The 17,169-nt window shown below is 41.8% G+C and overlaps 1 protein-coding gene across 7 annotated transcripts in view; it reads right to left on the reverse strand.

Moving 5' to 3' along the window:
- Positions 1 to 17,169, reverse strand: part of dgkza (diacylglycerol kinase, zeta a) — a 149,979-nt gene that overhangs the window by 49,413 nt on the left and 83,397 nt on the right. For all 7 annotated transcript variants that reach the window (XM_033615708.2, XM_033615707.2, XM_078166002.1 and 4 more), the window contains one exon: positions 1,764 to 1,824. In XM_033615708.2, the coding sequence (XP_033471599.2) occupies positions 1,764 to 1,824 (61 nt within the window). The remainder of the gene's footprint in view (positions 1 to 1,763; positions 1,825 to 17,169) is intronic.

The following is a 17,169-nucleotide window of genomic DNA, read 5'->3' on the forward strand; positions in this document are numbered from 1 at the left end:
TTAAATGAGAAAATGACTAAAGAGATTTTACAGCAGGAAAATTGTACAGTTTCCATGGAGACCCTTGTACCCTTGTACGTGTGCTTGTGATAGCCCAGGCTACCTATTGTCACACCCAACTGTACTTTCACAAAGTAGGCCTGATAGAACAAAAAATGGCAGAGGACAAGAAGACACAAAACCAAACTGGTCAGAGGGAGGATCAAGGATCAATCATACTTCTAGAGGAATTCAATAAAAAAAAGAAGATACTGAAAAGTAAATTTGTTCCGAAAGTAACAGCAACATGAAGCAAGGAAAGTGGGAGAAAACTGCAACGTTTGGACAGGAACTTCACCACAGTGTTCGCAGACAAGTGAGGACATTTGAGACCTGGTGAATAACATGGCACACCATTGACTTGCGTACATTAAATGTCTCGCCAATAACTGCTTGAGAAGATTCTGTTGCATAAAACCACAGTGCAATCCCTAATTGTAACAGGGCTGGAAGAGCACAGCATAGGAAAGTTGAGTGATCCAACTTAAGACGTTGAGACAAATCATAAACTGACCACTGGACAAATTTATAGTGCAAAATCAATCATTAAGGGTGTCTATCGGGTTCTCCGTGTCACAGAACACTCTTCTCAGGATGCCTTCATTTTATCTTTATCCACTGCTATCACCATGAACTCAACCATGTAGCAGTTGAGACGCAGGCAGAGGTACCTTGTGTTTTTTCCCTAACTTTGGTTGCTAGGATCCTCTGTGCAAAGGCTCAGTGAACTCAAAGCAATTCCTTAAGTATAAGACCAAGGGAATCTTAAGGAGAAGACCTAAGGATGTTTTGTACAACTGATTTTATTTAAAGGAAACCTTAACTCAGATTTAAAGGGAAATCTTCAATTAAAGTGCTTTGTGCAACCGGCCCCAGGTGTTCAGAAGCAAACTGAGTCTACCTGAGACCTACTGACGAACTCCCTTGCAAAATGGATTGCAATGAACTGCAGACCAGTTTCAGTGGTAGAGGACAGAGGGACAATTGTGTCCAAACCCCATTATAAGAGGTGCTTGAGCACCAGTCCCTGAAAACGTCTGTGTACAGTCCTGTTTCCATTGGAAGCACATTATAAAGGTTGAAATGCACAACGTACAGTGAACACAGTAGAAAATGAAATAGCAATGATTTTTGAAACTGATTTTGACACACGGTCCAGGCCTGAGCCAGGGCCACACGAATATATGATATTCGCAATAATAAATCTAATGAGTGTTCTGTCTTTTACAAGCTGACGCAACAAAACATCACAGAGAAAGTTCAAATAAAATTGGGATAATAGCGTCAGCTGGCAGTCTAAGTCTGTTCCAGAATGTGATGATTTGAAGTCAGGCTAATCGAGGCTGAGTGAACTTGGTCATGATTAAAAGAACTGTTCTGATATAACTACAGATAGGAATACATTAGCACTTATTTGAAGCTGAAAACAAAAGCCTCCTATTCTTTTAGAGAGATAAAGCATAGACAGTATAGCATACATCGCTCTGCAGAGCGTATTTCACTATTTGATACAGAGACTTCATTCCGTTACATCAAAAACTGACCGATCCTGTTTCAATAGAAATACAAACCACATGCAAGCACACTCATCTTCAGTGAGTACATTTGTGCTATTTTTGTCTGTACTTTATGCACATGTGGAAAAAATGTTGACGGCACAAGTGGGGAGTCCAGGTAGTGGAAAAACGGATCAGGAAGGAGTATGAACAATGGGGTGTACTTACAGTCAAGGAAACACCACTTTGGAGATAATCTTTGTGAGGAAAGACTCTTGGCGGCCTCCTCCTGAAAGACAAACAGACAGAGGAGTTAGATTGCAGAGCAGATGGAAAGTGGCTGGCGGTGGAACGAGACTTTTTGTTAACAGTAATTGTTAATAATGTTAATAGAAAAACTAACAAGCTGACAGAGCAGCTCCCAGAGCAGAAGAGAAGAAGAGATGGGTGGGTGGAACAGAAGGTTTGGCTGCTTTGTTTAAGAGACCTAGATATGGCTTGGGGACCGCTGAGGAAAGGGAGGGCAACCCCATCCTTTCTATGGTGAATATGCACCGATCAGCCAAAACATTAAAGCCACTGACAGGTGAATAACTTTGATTGTTCTGCTGGGAAACCTTTGGTTCTGGCATTCATGTGGATACCACCTGACATGTTCCACCCACTCAAACACCGTCGCAGACCAAGTACCCCCCTCTGCAGGATAATGCACCATGCCACACTGCAAACATCGCTCAGGAATGGCCCAAGGAATGTGACAAAGACCTCAAAGTGTCAACCTGGCCCAATCTGAATGAGCATCTGTGGCACATGCCATTAACCCACCTCACGACCCACTGGACTAAATGGATCTGCCGCCAACGCACTGGTGCCAGACACCGCAGGACACTCCCAGAGATCCTGTGTCAAGGGTCAAGTCCAATCCAAGGAGGCCCCACCTTGGATTAGGGGTACATCTGGGGTACCGGCACATCACAAGAATCCTTGAGCAGATTGGGGCCTGGGAAATTTAGAAGCCAGGTTGACACCTTGAGCTTTCTGTCACGCTCCACGGGCCATCACTGCCATTGGGGAGTACTGTTGCCATGAGGGGGGGTACTTGGGCTGCAACGGTGTTTGGGTGGGTGGAACATGTCAGGTGGTATCCACGTGAATGCCAGAACAATCAAAATTACTCACTTCACCTGTCAGTGGTTTTAATGTTTCGGCTGATTGGACAATAGGACGAACGAACAAGGTACCACCCTCGTGGACTTCAAAGATCAGAGATTCATACCTCTATACCTGCCTTGCCTTTGTATAAATCAGTTGAACAGATCCCTACAGATCTACTATTATTCCGAATATGACAATACTCTGAATCTGATACATCATATTCCATTTGGATTTTGAGCATTGTCATGGATACCTTGTTCAAAACAAGTTTGCAAGGCTGATGTATAGCAGAGATGCACACCCTAGAGAAAAGCTAACCTTTCTAGTCAGAAGGAGAAACACACCTACTTTCAAACATTATGAAAGACTTGGACATTAAAAAGTTTTTGGAAATGAGCAAATAACGCTGACCTTTCCAAGAAGGTGGATGAAGGAATGAAAGAACAAGGCACAGAAATGTAGAGCTCATAGCAGAGGGCATGGACATACTTGCATAAGGTGTCCAGCAAGGTAGAGCAGGTCATCCACTAATCACAGGGATGGCAGCTCCATTCCCAGCTCCTCCTGACACCCCATTCACCACACCTCTTTAGTCCTGACTGGTGATTTTATGAACTTAGTTTGTCATTTAGCCTGCAGTAATCCGTCAGAGGTCAGAGCTCTCTCTTCTCCTCTGTGCCTCTCTCTGCCAACTTGTGATGTCTGTCTGACCACAGAGCCATAATCTTTGAAATAATGATTCTGCGCTCTGCTCCTTTGATCTATTTATATTCTGCCATTGTGCTAGATCACCCAAAAATATCTCGATTTTTAACGGCACGCACATTTGCCTTCCTTTGCAGCTTCATAACTACGATGATCTCATAAAACCTTTCATATAGAAGTCACAATGCGTATGATGGTTCACTGAATGTGTTGAACCTGTGTTGGAGGTTTATCTCTGACTTTTGCCGTTAGCAAAGACTCCTGTTTGTAGTGTTGTTCCACATGAACACATTACATAATTACCAATTACAGTTCAGTTTCAGAGTGTTTCTCCAAAGCACAGGCAGCACATCAGTGAGCAGAAAGAAGCAAAAATGCTGAATTAAAGGTGCTATATTCAAATAGAGTCTGACCTCTGATCAACTCAGATCAGGGAGGTCATGATGAGGGGTTGAAAGATGCACATTTTTGACCATACAACAGACCCCAGAATAAATCAGTTAGAAGTGCTCATGCTTAACGACTCAGTTTATCCCAAGCAGCAATGTGCAAGGCTGAAAGACGGAGTCAAGGTGTAAGTGCTAAAAACTGCAGTTCCTCTAATGGCCACTTGAGGCTGACTCCAAGAGTGAGTCAGTCCCCATAGACCCCCATGTTAAAATGTCTAACTTTACAGCAGAAATAAACATGTTTACAGCCCGGTACAAAAACATTTTGGTTTCTATAGCTAATTTCAGCTTTCATAAGAACTGTACAGGGGTAAATTTTTATATAACTCACCCATTTAAATGTTAATAATTCTCAAAGTTATGTTTAATTAAGGATGAGGTGGCTTTGAGTAACAAGTGGGTGTCGTCTGATAATATGTCCCTACCACGGCGACAAAGTTGGTTAGGTAACGTAACCATGGCGTAACCCCAGAATCACAGATTAAAGTTGTAGGTGTCCTTGTTTCAGTGGTTGTTCCATTCATGAAAGTTAACTGTAATGTTTTGGTTGTCTAAAAAAGTCCTGTGCAGCATTTGGTTGCAATAAAAGTCTCTCTAAGGAGTCGGATGTTCAGTTTTTCCACTAAGTGCAATTTGTTTGAATAGTTTTAATCCTTTTTTTACTAGCATTAGCATTATCACAGTTAATTATGGCTGTAAATGCACCGTGCTAATCAAGCTAATAGCTAGAATTGTGATTAGCAGCTAGCTCAACCCTCTTGTCCAAATGTGGTCACTTCTGGCTCCGAAAATCCAAGATGGTGCCAGCCAAATTGCCAAAGACAGCGCTTAAAAAGGAGTCCACAAACCAATGAGCGACGTCACGGTTTCTGTGTCCATTATTTTATATTCTCTGTGTGTATGAAGATCAAGAATTTTGATGATTCTTATTAATTACTGGTCAACAGAACTGCACTTAAAGACCCTCTAAGAAAAGCATGCCCATAGTCCAGCCCAGGGGCCAATCGTTTATCTACCAGAGTTCAGAGAGAGCACACCTCTCTGCCCTTCCATGTGCATATGACTAAAGCCTGAGGCAGAGAACGCAAACCTCCCTGCCCTTCCATGTGCCTACATGGAAAGCCCAAGGCAGGGAGAGCATGCCTCAAAGACTCCCGGGAACAGAACAACATACTACCGCCACACAATATTGGTTATTCAAGCAAGATCACTTTGCATTTTTTCCGTTCAGCTAACAATGGCAGGACTATCATACAGTTTGCAGGCACGCACCAGGAACTACGCAAGTGGAACTAATGTGTTTCCATTTACAGGCGGTAAACAAGTGGACAAACGGTTAGCTAACAGCAGACATTTCCTGTTAGGTAAAGCATATGTGGCCACTTCAAAGTAGAAGTGTAAGATATTATCGATACACTGGAGTATCACGACTTTACGTTTTGTTATACTGTGTCGATTCTCAAAAACAGTGCATCAATTTTAATTAATACTTTACATGCAAAAATTTGTGCAAGTGGTTAATTTGTGTTGCGTGTAAACCCTGACTGTTAGATAGTACCGCCATTTGACCATCCCATTCCATTTTGCTAGTCAAAACTAGCATTAGTATTATCACAGTTAACCATAGCTGTAAATGCACTGTGCTAACTAAGCTAGCAGCTAGCGTTATCTCCACCTCCTTGTCAAAATATGGTCACTTCTGGCTCCAAAAATTTAAGAAGGCAACGGCCAAAATGCCAAACTACAGGCTTCAAAACAATGGGTGCCATCATGGTGGCTCTGTATATTATTTTTTACAATCAGTGACATCATCATCTTACATTAAAACATATGCAAACAAATTGGGAGTCATATTTGATTCAGGACCAACATTTAATAAACTGGTCTATCAGATATTTACTGCTGGAAAACACAGGAGAATTCTGTCTGTGACCTGGAGAAACTTGTCAACACCTTCATATTGACTCGCCTCATTACTGCAACTTTTTGTATTTTGGTATCACCAGACGTTTTCTTCATCCTATCTCCAATTAGCTCAGAAAGCTGCAGCAAGATTTTTAACAAGATCAAAAAACAGACACCATTACTGAGATTCCTGCCTCTCCGCTCTGGCTCCCTGTTAGCTGAAGACTGAAGTTTAAAACCTTGTTCTTTGTTTACACAGCACTAAATGGTCTTAGCCCTGCTTCTATCTGTGAACTCCTGCCCCTGTACTACACTGTCAGACACCTTAGATCCTCCAACCAAAGACTCCTGTCTGTCCACAGATCAAGGACTAAATGTTGTGGTAATAGAGCTTTCTCAGCAGAGGCCCCACAACTGTGACATCTCCCTCCTTAAATTTGTTCTTCTCTAGCTATTGATGTTTTCAACTTAAAGTAAACTTTTATTCTAACTGTGCCTGACGTTTCGTTATCCCTGTATTTGTCTGAGGCCATGTGTTACATGCTGCATGTTTTTTTACTTCTTTCTTTATGTCCTGTAAAAAAAACTTTGGATCAGCTTTGTTTTGTCCTTGTAGCTAAAACTAATGCAGTCTGATCCAACAACTCTGCAGTGATATCTCCTTCATGAATCATCATCATCATGTTCAGTGTTTGTTGAAGCTGTTTTAGAGAGGTGTTGATTCAACTTCAGGATTCATTAGGAAGATGCTTAGTGTTCGGTAGCCCGGTTTAAACATTATCACTCTATGAAATACATGTCAGTAGTGGTTTACAGGGTAATAGATAGATGATAGAACAATGGTTCCCAACTGGTGCAGCCACAGGGTCCAGATTTCTCTTTTGTCATTAGTTCAAGGTCCCACAGCTCAATATATTTAGCGTCGTACTTGGCCATGTTGTTGAGCTAGTTTGCCGTCTTTGTCAAGTAGCTGTCCGATAGTCACTCTTTCTACAGCTTTTCAGAATAAAAGCTCTGTGCTGGAAATTCAGGGTACTTGCAGCCTTTTCAGAATGGGCCTGCAACCCACCAATTGGGAACCACTTGGATAGAAGACCCCTGCTACACCGACTAGTATGTCTAGAATTCGTCATCAGCTATTTATCAGCCCCATTTCTTGTTATGCAGCGACATGTGTACGAGCTGACTTTGCCACTGGAAGGTGGAGGAGATGGTGGATGGTGTGACATCTAGGTGAAATGGCTGCCAACTAACAGACCACTGCTTGAGACGAAAAACAGTAGCGGTTGTTCAGTTGCTACTAGCGCTGTCAGCGTTGACCCGTTACTGCAACGTGATTAGGGTCTGAATATAACGCATTATGGAAGACTTGGGTTGCCATGTTGTGACCAGTCATATGCCTCACAGCTGTGGGGGGCAATACCTCCACGCAAACACGAACTGCATGAATCAGAGAAAGCAGCTAAACTCGAACTCCTGAAAAGTGCAAACGCTGTATTCAGAATGAAAACACTCGGGTAGCTACTGCTCTAAAAAGGACTTCAAAACTGTTTTGAAATGCAAAATTATAGAACATTTAAACATGCAATTAATAATGTGATTAATTGCAATGAAGTATTGAAATTCTACGATTAATCACAACTTTAAAAATGTATCATTTGACAGCCCTAGTAGCTGCACAACACACGTTTTCAGTTGAGTGTTGTTTTTTTTCTTGTAGGTGTTTTTTCATAGCCTGTCATTGTGTTACCAGCGGGATTTCTGTGGCATTCAAACCCCTCAACATGGGTGTTTTTTTAATTACCTGCTGCTGCGTTTCCAGCTGGTCTTGTACAACCAAAGGTAGGAAATGTCAAGCTCAGCTCACAACCCAGCTACATCAGTTGACAGATCACATGATTCCTTTCTATGCAACCAATTGGCGAATCTCATTCAGGGCGCCCTATTTAAACTGCTCTTGCCTGCCTACTGTTGCTGCTTCCTCTGCAAGCTGCTTTGTAACCTGCCTCCACCCCAGCTCCTCCTTTTCATGTTGTGTCTGACTTATAAATGTCATTTCTGTTTGTCATTAATGCTGCTCTGTTCTGTTCCCCGGGGCCTTTGCTGCTGCTCTCCCTGCCTTAAGCTTCATATGTAGGCGCATGGAAGGGCAGGGAGGTGTGCTCTCTCTGTCATGAGGCTTTCCATGTATGCACGTGGAAGGGCAGAGAGGTGTGCTCTCTCCACTTTAGGCTTTCTGTGTAGGCCCAAGGTAAAGCAGAGGGGCCCCAGAACAGAGTCATATCCCCAAATATAATACTGCAAATGGAAATAAAGTTGACTAAAAAGTAACATTTCAAAATGGGAACTATGACGAAATGTTTTATATTTGTTCAACCAATAAAACCTAAACAATATAATAGAAGGACAAATGGACATCCAACCTAGTTCAAACAGAAAAGTCATAATTAGTAAAACAGTTCCCTCCACGGGCCAATAAATCTCTTGTTCAGAAGTTGATATATCCGCTACTGCTAATTAGAAGAATCCTGTATTCAACGGCATTCTGTCTCAGTCAGTCATGTTATCTGATGTTACTGGTTCTTGTAAGAAACTGATTTATGGACTTAATTCATCTGTGATCCAGCGAGAATTAGACAAGGAGCAGCAACAAAGCAGCTGAGCAGACAGCACGCTGACATTTATAAAAAGGTCAGACAAAAACAAAGATGGTGACAGCTGTAACCTGAAAATGCTTCGAAGACATAAGATTTAAAAAGCATGACAAAAAGGAGAAAACAATTCCACGGAGAACTCTGATGTCATTCGGGTGCCATCAGTGGTCTTAAGTTGTGGAAAAGGCTTTTTGATAGTGACTGGGATAAAATCTTAAACTATTAAAAATAGTGATTTTCTTTAAGCATAAAACTGGTCGAATTAATAATCAATGCTGTTTTGGCAGCCTCAACACAGTACAAAACAATTTCAGTTCAGCACTGCAGAGAAGTCACTGAATTTAAAAAGTCACCTTCCAGCAGACGTGACGAGAGTAAAACAAGCCTAAGAAAGTAAAGTTGTTTTCCTTTCAAACTGCAAACCTTTCATGGAGACTATGACAGAAAGGCTGGCTGAAGTAAACACTTCTACTCTCCTGCTCTGCGTTTGTCTGTACTTATCTAATCCTGCTGTCGACTTCAGCAGTAGTCTCGAGCCGAGTAAAACGCCTGCAGGCTTTTACAGCAAGCCTACAAACACGGAATCAAACGCTGAACACGTTTGACTGACTGACTCCTCTCTTCACCTTCTTTCTTCTCTCGTCGCTTCTCCGTTCACTCCAGTTTACCTCCTTACACATAAAGTTGCAGAGCTCTTTCTCTGTTTCGGTCAGATGTAGTGAGCTTTGTTTCTGATTCATTGTGCGCCTGGAGTCGTGTGTGTTATTTATCAAACAGGAGCATCGGCCTGGAAGTGCAGTTTGCCTCTTGCTCCAGGTACCAGCAGTGAGATCGACTCTCTTCTTCTCAAATTTTCCAGCATTAATCCTAATAAATCTAACACCTGAAGATATATGGCATATATATGTTCTATATGTGGTGTTTTAAAATCAGTGAAATATGAATGAAATTAAAGGCAAGATGCTGCCAGCATCTGTGTAAGCCTTCCGCGAGTGGTCAAACTATCGAAGTTACAAAACTAGGCCCGTAAAAAAGTTTAAATGTCCTTGTCTCAGAATATTTAATAATTAATGATGATGCATAATGAATAATTTTGGATTATTAATTTATGGGCTATTTGGGATTTTTGGGGTAGTGGTATAGAAAAACAGCAATGATCAAAGCTTTGAGCTTGGAGGCATTCGGGTCAGCTCTCATTTTTTGGTAGCACAAGCACAAAAGGAATGAGTTGCACTTTAATACCTGTATGTAAATTAAGACCATAGTGTCTTTACGTGTGTCCAGGGTGTGCTGGTGAGACCACACCTTGTCTTTCTCAACAGGATAGATTAGGAAACTAAAAGATCCACACAGAATACCCTATCCAATTAGTTTTATAATGCCATTATCTAGAGGTCAGAAGTTAATTATTTCATTACCGGGGATCAGAAATAATGTATTGTATTGCTGGTAGACGCATTAGAGGCTGTGACAATCATGGCTTATCACATTCACTGCCTTCACCACCTTTATTCATAGGGCTTCCGTCATGACAACACATTCTCACTCTGACCTCGTCAGATATCAACGTTTGGTCATGGACTTTCCACGTCGAGATATGACGCGCCAGGTACCCTGGGTGCATTGGTTTTTGATGTTCTGGGACAACGTGTCAAGTTCTGCCTGTTACAAGCATTGTCTTTCGTCAAAACACACTTCTGTTAACACAGGAAATGTCCAGTTTGCATACAGTCTCTTTCAAATTATCTGCACTACGTCGATGCCACACCTCGAATTGAAGTTTTTCCTTTAATGTAAAAGGACGACTTTTGCGTCACTATCTGACGCCAGAAGTCACTGGCCAAGGGCAAACATTCGACAACTTTGGAGTGAGTTGTTCCAATACCAATACCAGTATCGGAAATGCTTCTGTCAGCCTAGTTTTTGCTGTGTGTCCCGCACCATCGGCCATTCGGCGTTGGCGGCTTTTCGGCCGATTGAGCATGTTGAATCGGCGGCGGAGCTAGTCGGTGAGAGAGATCACTCTGATTGGCTGTTTAGGTTTTATTCCCTCGCCCCCTGTAGCGAGTGAATCTGCCTCCTCAGGCTCCACTTCACTCAGCTGCCCGACAGATCCGCTGCCTCTCCCACTTTAACCTGAATAACAAACTGGGACTAGCTGGGAGCTGCTAGCGGAGCATTAGCTGCAGCATGACAGAGGAAAGCACAGCCAGTTAGCCCCGGCTCTCTGTTTGGATCCAACCGGAGCACCGAGCCCTGGTTTGTTATTCAGGTTAAAGTGGGAAGAAGCAGCGGGTTTATCGGGCAGCTGAGTGAAGTGGAGCCTGCGGAGGAAACACCAGGACCGTCTGGATGTAATAGTCTGTGGAGGTGCTGCAGTGCTCGGCTGCGCAGATAGGAAACACCTCGGCTGACAGGATGTACCACTCTCTCACTCCACTCTCTCTCACGCAGGCACAGAACATACGTGACACTTGGCCATCGGATGTAGTCCATGTAGTGTGTTCAAATGCAACTGACACAGGGCGACGTGAGGCGACGTGAGGTGACGTAGACGACGCAACAGTCGGCTTTCATCGCCACTAGTTCTTTGATGTCGGTTTGGTGTATCAGCACCTTAAAATGCTGGATCAGGTATCAGCAAATGCACAATCTATGCAGTGATCCAATACCATGTAATCTAGTGGTAAACTTTAACCTAGTTTCACACCCGGTTAAATGGCAGTGTTCGCAAAAATCAATTCTTCACAACTCTAAAAATAAAAATAAAGGTGGTGAAAGCAGTGAATGTGAAAAGCCATGATTGTCACAGCCTCTAATGCGTCTACTGACAATGCATTCTTTCTGATGCCAGCCCAAGTGCCTGGCCACAGAATTAGCAAAAGTGTGTTTGGCATGCACTGGACGCAATTGGCAGGGTTCACCTGACTGTGATCTTAAGTCAGTTGCTACAGTTGGCATTCCTGATCGCTGATAAACATTATCAGTGGCCTAATGAGAGGAAACAACTGTTTTGTTATTAGTTTTCGTCTTGTTGTCTCGTTGTCGAGGTACCAATAATACTTTTGTTTTCGCCTGGTAAAGGGTTGATTATCTCGTCACCATGGGATAACAAAGCTTGTTTCTCGAGATAATGAAATAATTAATTTGCAGTCTCGAGATAACAGCAGTAAAAATAATTGGGAGCATGGCCGTTCTCAGCTTCCATATTATTCTGATGACAGATGTTTCAAATGTCAAGGCTGCTTGTCTTGATGTTTGATAGTGAAAAACAGTAATGTTTGTTCACACGTGTACTGATACGTACTGCAACAAGAGCAACTAGGTTTACCATATTGGGTCTGTACCAGAGATCCTTTCACAAACTGCACCAGCGAGCATCACCAGAGAGCAGGAGATCAAACGCTAAAACAAGTGTTACATCATCTGGTTGCTACGCAACACAAAGTCTGACAACAACACATGAGCTGTCTTCTCAGTGTTAGTGATCTAACCTATATAAAACCAGAAAGTGTTGTTAAAAATAACATTTACAGAGTTAGTGTTGCTCCGCTTGCTCCTAAAGAGGGAAGATGAAAAGCTCATTGTGAATTGAAGGATGGGTACGTGACATCCACACACGGAGAACAGAACACGGTCCTATCATCCACAGTGGCTGCCTAAATGCAGCATGTTCAAGAGATCTTTTACTGCATTTACATGCACTTAAGTAATGGGATTACCTCTGGTTTTCAAGTGGTGTATGAGGCATCTTGGAAGCAGAAACACATTCTCCTTTTCGAGGGTTGAGGAATTAAGACAAGCACAGTAAACAAAGCTCTGCTGGATTAAACTGGATTACACGGCCATGTTTACCATTCACAAGGTCTTCAACATGTGGGCATGTCAATGTGGCAGGAAATACCTATACTCAGACTGAGATGGGCAATATGGACATATCTTTTCCTGGTATTTAAAGACCAACTTAACACCGACGAATGTAGAAACTCATCTGATACTGTCCATGTTAAATGTGCCAGTGACAGACTTGTAGTGTGGATGTGTGGAGGAGTTTGTTGACTGGTGTCAGGCCAGTTTTCCTCAGCTAAATACCAATAAATCTGAGGAAATGATTTTTTATTTCAGAGCGAGCAGAAAGAACATGTAAATATCAATGGTGACTGTACTGAAGTTGCAAATGAATATAAGAATTTAGGGACAGAAACTGGTGCAAAACTGGCCCGATGCCTTCGTGCATAAACATCCAAAGTTCTAATTTTCTGTTGTATTGCTTGGCACGTCTCACTGTCGGTAGTTACCAAGAACTTACCAAGACTGTTTGTGCATTCTCTTTTCCCTTTACCTTCTCCCCCAAGGATTCATTTTTAAAAATGCGTCTCCTACCATCTCTACGCAGATGATTCCCAAATTTACATGCCCCTGAAAAAGGCCAGTAACAGCCCCTCTTGTTGGATGTCTAAATGACATTAAGGCTTGGTTGGCTCAAAACCTTTTGCTGTTAAATAAGAGTAAGACAGAGGCCATAGTGTTCGGACCCAGTGGCACCAGTGTCCCCCCCCTAGACCGAGGCTCCCTGCAACCCAATGTCAAAGCTATGGTCTCAAATCTTGGTGTCAAAATGTTTTTTAATTTGACAAGCAGATAAACGTGGTTCCAGTTTTTATCATTTGAGGTTCTTGCTCAAATTAAATCTGTGTTGTCTTCCAATGATTTTGAACGAGTGATACATGCTTTTATTTCCACACGACTGGACTACTGCAACGCACTTTATGCTGGCTTAAACCAGGCCTCTGTTGCACGTTTGCAGTTGGTTCAGAATGCTGCGGCGCGGCTACTACTTAACCAGAACCCGCAAGTATGACCATATCACTCCGATTCTAGCCTCTCTCCACTGGCTCCGTGTTCGCTTCAGAGTTGATTTCAAAATCTTATTGTTCGCTTTCAAATCGATAACAGCAACACAGTATGACTAAAAAGTTACAGAATGATATAAAGACCTTAAAAACAATAGACAATACCGGAGCCACCCTTAAGGGTTTTAAGTCCGTTTTTATAAACCATAGACATGGAGAGGACTGAAGAGCTCCATACTTTATTCAGGTTGCATCGGCCAGCACACTATAAAAGCACAGCAACCTTATCCCCTCCACTGCACGTGTCAGGATGACAGAGCATAACAGTATGGCATCCCAGCAGCTACATCCCCCTGTGGCCACAGAGAGGACAGAAAGAAAAGAAATCAGACATGATAACAAGACTTGGTCCAAACCTAGCACATGGCTGCATGATGTGTTGTCAAATTTAAATTGCAGCTAAGTCAGAGCCAGTGGCGGTTCTTGTGTGAATTCCTGGATAATTAATGATGATGTGCAATTATCTGTAGTGCTCTCAGAAGTGCTCTTAAAGTGTACTTAAATAGTATATGACGCAACGTGGTCAAAGAGACAACATACTTTATTAATCCCTTGAGGGGAAATTCAGTTTTTTTCACTCTGTAATGTTTCACAGTCCGAAGTATACACCATGCACAAACTGGACCCTAACGTGTGGAGAGTTGTTAGCAAATGTAAAGAATTACAAATTAGTAAACTTTAAAACTAACTTTAGAACTAGCAAACAAAAATGCACTTACACAAATATGTGTTTGCAATCTTCTACAGTAAAATAACCTGAAAAACGACATGTTCATTATCAATGTTGTCATTATTGTTTACATAAATATCATTAAATAATAGGCTTTTAATTTGAAGGGGATACAGGAAGTGCCGAGTTTGTATTGCCAGCATAATGCAGTAACAAATGTGAGGTGAGGAAGTAGAAATTATTAATTACGGAATGCACTCAAACAACCAATGGTGTAACTTCATGGCCAGAAACATGTTTTGTGAGGTCACGGTGACCTTGACCTTCTACCACCAAATTTTAAACAATTCATCGTTGAGTCCAAGTGGACATTTGTGCCAAATGGAGATGTAGCGTTCATGAGATGGATGCAAGGTCACAGTGACCATGACCTCTGACCACCACATTCTAATCAGTTCATCATTGAGTCCAGGTGGACGTTTGTGCCAAATCTGAAGAAATTCCCTCAAAGCATTCCTGAGATACTGCATTCACGAGACTAAGACAAACATAAGGTCACAGTGACTTAAGCCTTTGACCTTTTACCACCAATAACACTAATTCATCCTTAAGTCCAGGTGGATGTTTGTGCCAAATTTGAAGAAAATCCCTCATATCCTAAGTTCTTGAGGCACTGCATTCACAGGAATGGGACAGATGGATGCAAGGTCACAATGACCATGACCTCTGACTACCACATTCTAATCAGTTCATCATTGAGTGCAGGTGGATGTTTGTGCCGAATTTGAGGAGAATCCCTCAAAGCATTCCTGAGATACGGCATTCACAAGAATAAGACAAACATAAGGTCACAGTGACCTAAGCTTTTGACCTTTTACCACCAATAACACTAATTCATCCTTAAGTCCAGATGGATGTTTGTGCCATATTTGAGGAAAATCCCTCATATCCTAAGTTCTAGAGACATCGCATTCACAGGAATGGGACAGATGGATGCAAGGTCACAATGACCATGACCTCTGATCATCAAATTCTCATCAGTTCATCATTGAGTCCAGGTGGACGTTTGTGCCAAATTTGACGAAATGAAACAAACATAAAAATGACTTACGATGAAAAAAAAACGACTGAGATATCTCAGTCACAAAAATGAGACGGATGAGGCCACAGTCATCTTGACCATTTACCTATGACCACCAAAATCTAACTAGTCCATTGTTAAGTCCAAGTGGACCTTTGTGCCAAAATTGAAGACATTCCCTCAAGGCATTATTGGAATATTGCATGCACGAGAATGGGACCGACGGAGGTACAACCTGAAGACATAATGTTTCTGGCTTCGGCTGCCTTCAGCGTGGAGGCATATAAAGTGTAGGCGTTATTGTTAACTTTCACAAACCTGACCACACTGATGGTGCCTTATTGATGTATGATTCTTTTCTCTGCTATTCACTTCTGTCTCCTACTCTATCAAGAGAGGAGAGTGTGGGTGTGAATTGTATTGGATGACCTTGGCATAGGTTTGTTGGCTTCTACTCGACCATTGTTTTGTGACAATACAGTATTTTCTCACGTCTGTTGGAGATAAACACGAAGACTGACACATGGCTGAGCTTGTTCCCTATGAGCTGCCATTCTGTTTCACTGTACTGGGTTACACCTCACTACCTCTCTGACTGACAATGACAATTAAATTCAATTCAAATCAGAGGCTTCGCACGCAAAGTAACATAAATGCTGGTTACCGTGAAATTAAAGAACGTTCAAATGGTAAAATCAAGGTCATCCAGTGCAACTTTGTGTGGTGTGCATCTTCGACCAATTAATAAATAAGCTTTAAACAGCGTCTGGTAACAGTATGAGACAGCAATGCTTGGCTAGCTTAGACCAAAATAGGTACTGTAGCTGAAATGTTCAGGGAAGAAACATAGAACATAACAGAAGAATTCTGTGAGCTGTTTTGTATTTGTTTCAGTAGCTAATGGGTTTTATGTAATAATAGGCTGTTTAATTATCCTTGTAATTAGTGCCATTAAATAAGAGCTTAACGTGTGGTATTAGGTATTACCATTACCTATTGTAGCATAACTGATTTTTTTTTTTCTGATTTTTAATTACTGAATTGCCTGTGGTACAATTACTGGTACAAATCGTACCTTCTGTGAGTGATAAAGGACATAGAGAAAGGTTTAGTACAGAGCTCGTACTGCATGTCGCACTTTTGCCTCCACAGGGACTAATTAAAGCCCTACAATCTACAGTCTATAAAATAAAATTAGAATTAAATTGCTTTTCTTTTGAGCAGTTGACATTAGACGTTCATTTACTCAGAGATATATTATGAATCAAAAGAGCAAAAGGAAGTCTTGGCAGTACCAGAGTTAAAAGTGACTCTGTTTTGTTACTCAGTTTCAAAAGTATCGAGCTGCTTGAGTTTCATTTATGACATTTATAATTAAATTTTCTGTTGGATGCTGTCTTCTGCTGACCGTGTGACAGACAACACTGTGAAAAGTGGTTATTGAACAATCGCAAACATTCAAGCTGCACTTTGAATTGTCTTTCGCATTTGACTGGTTTTGTTCTCAGGCCTCTTCTCAAAGAGACTAATTAATTAACCCTGCACTCAAATATAGGAATAATTAAGGATAAAAGGCTCACTTTTTGTCACCGTTTTGTCTCCTCTAACGCAACAGCCTGTGAGTAAATCACCTTTACATCATGGGACAAATCCAGCTCACCTTCACAACAAGTCACAATACAATAAACTCACCCATAAGCATGCCATAAGCACACTGAAACACACACAGTATATCAATACACGAAGTGAAGGTCACTCACACACATACACACACACACACACACACACACACACACACACACACACACATATCTTAACATTAACAAGCAACAGGCCATGCATCATGCTGCAACATGCTGAGACACATGAGGGAAACTAATCTCTGTTTGTCTCCTCACAATATCATCAATCAATGCCCTTTTTGAGTCTGGTTCATCTTTAAAGTGTTTCTGTTCATGAATGTGCAGCAAGTGAAAAGGCATTAAATCAAAGAGGTGTGGTGGTTCATTATCCACCTGCAAAGGGCAACAGAGCGTGATGAAAAAGGCTAATCAAACACAGAGAAAAGATGGCTTCTCCACATGGAAAAAAATACAGTTGTC

The sequence above is a fragment of the Epinephelus lanceolatus genome, chromosome 24, assembly GCF_041903045.1.
Source record: "Epinephelus lanceolatus isolate andai-2023 chromosome 24, ASM4190304v1, whole genome shotgun sequence".
NCBI classification, from domain to species: Eukaryota; Metazoa; Chordata; class Actinopteri; order Perciformes; family Serranidae; genus Epinephelus; species Epinephelus lanceolatus.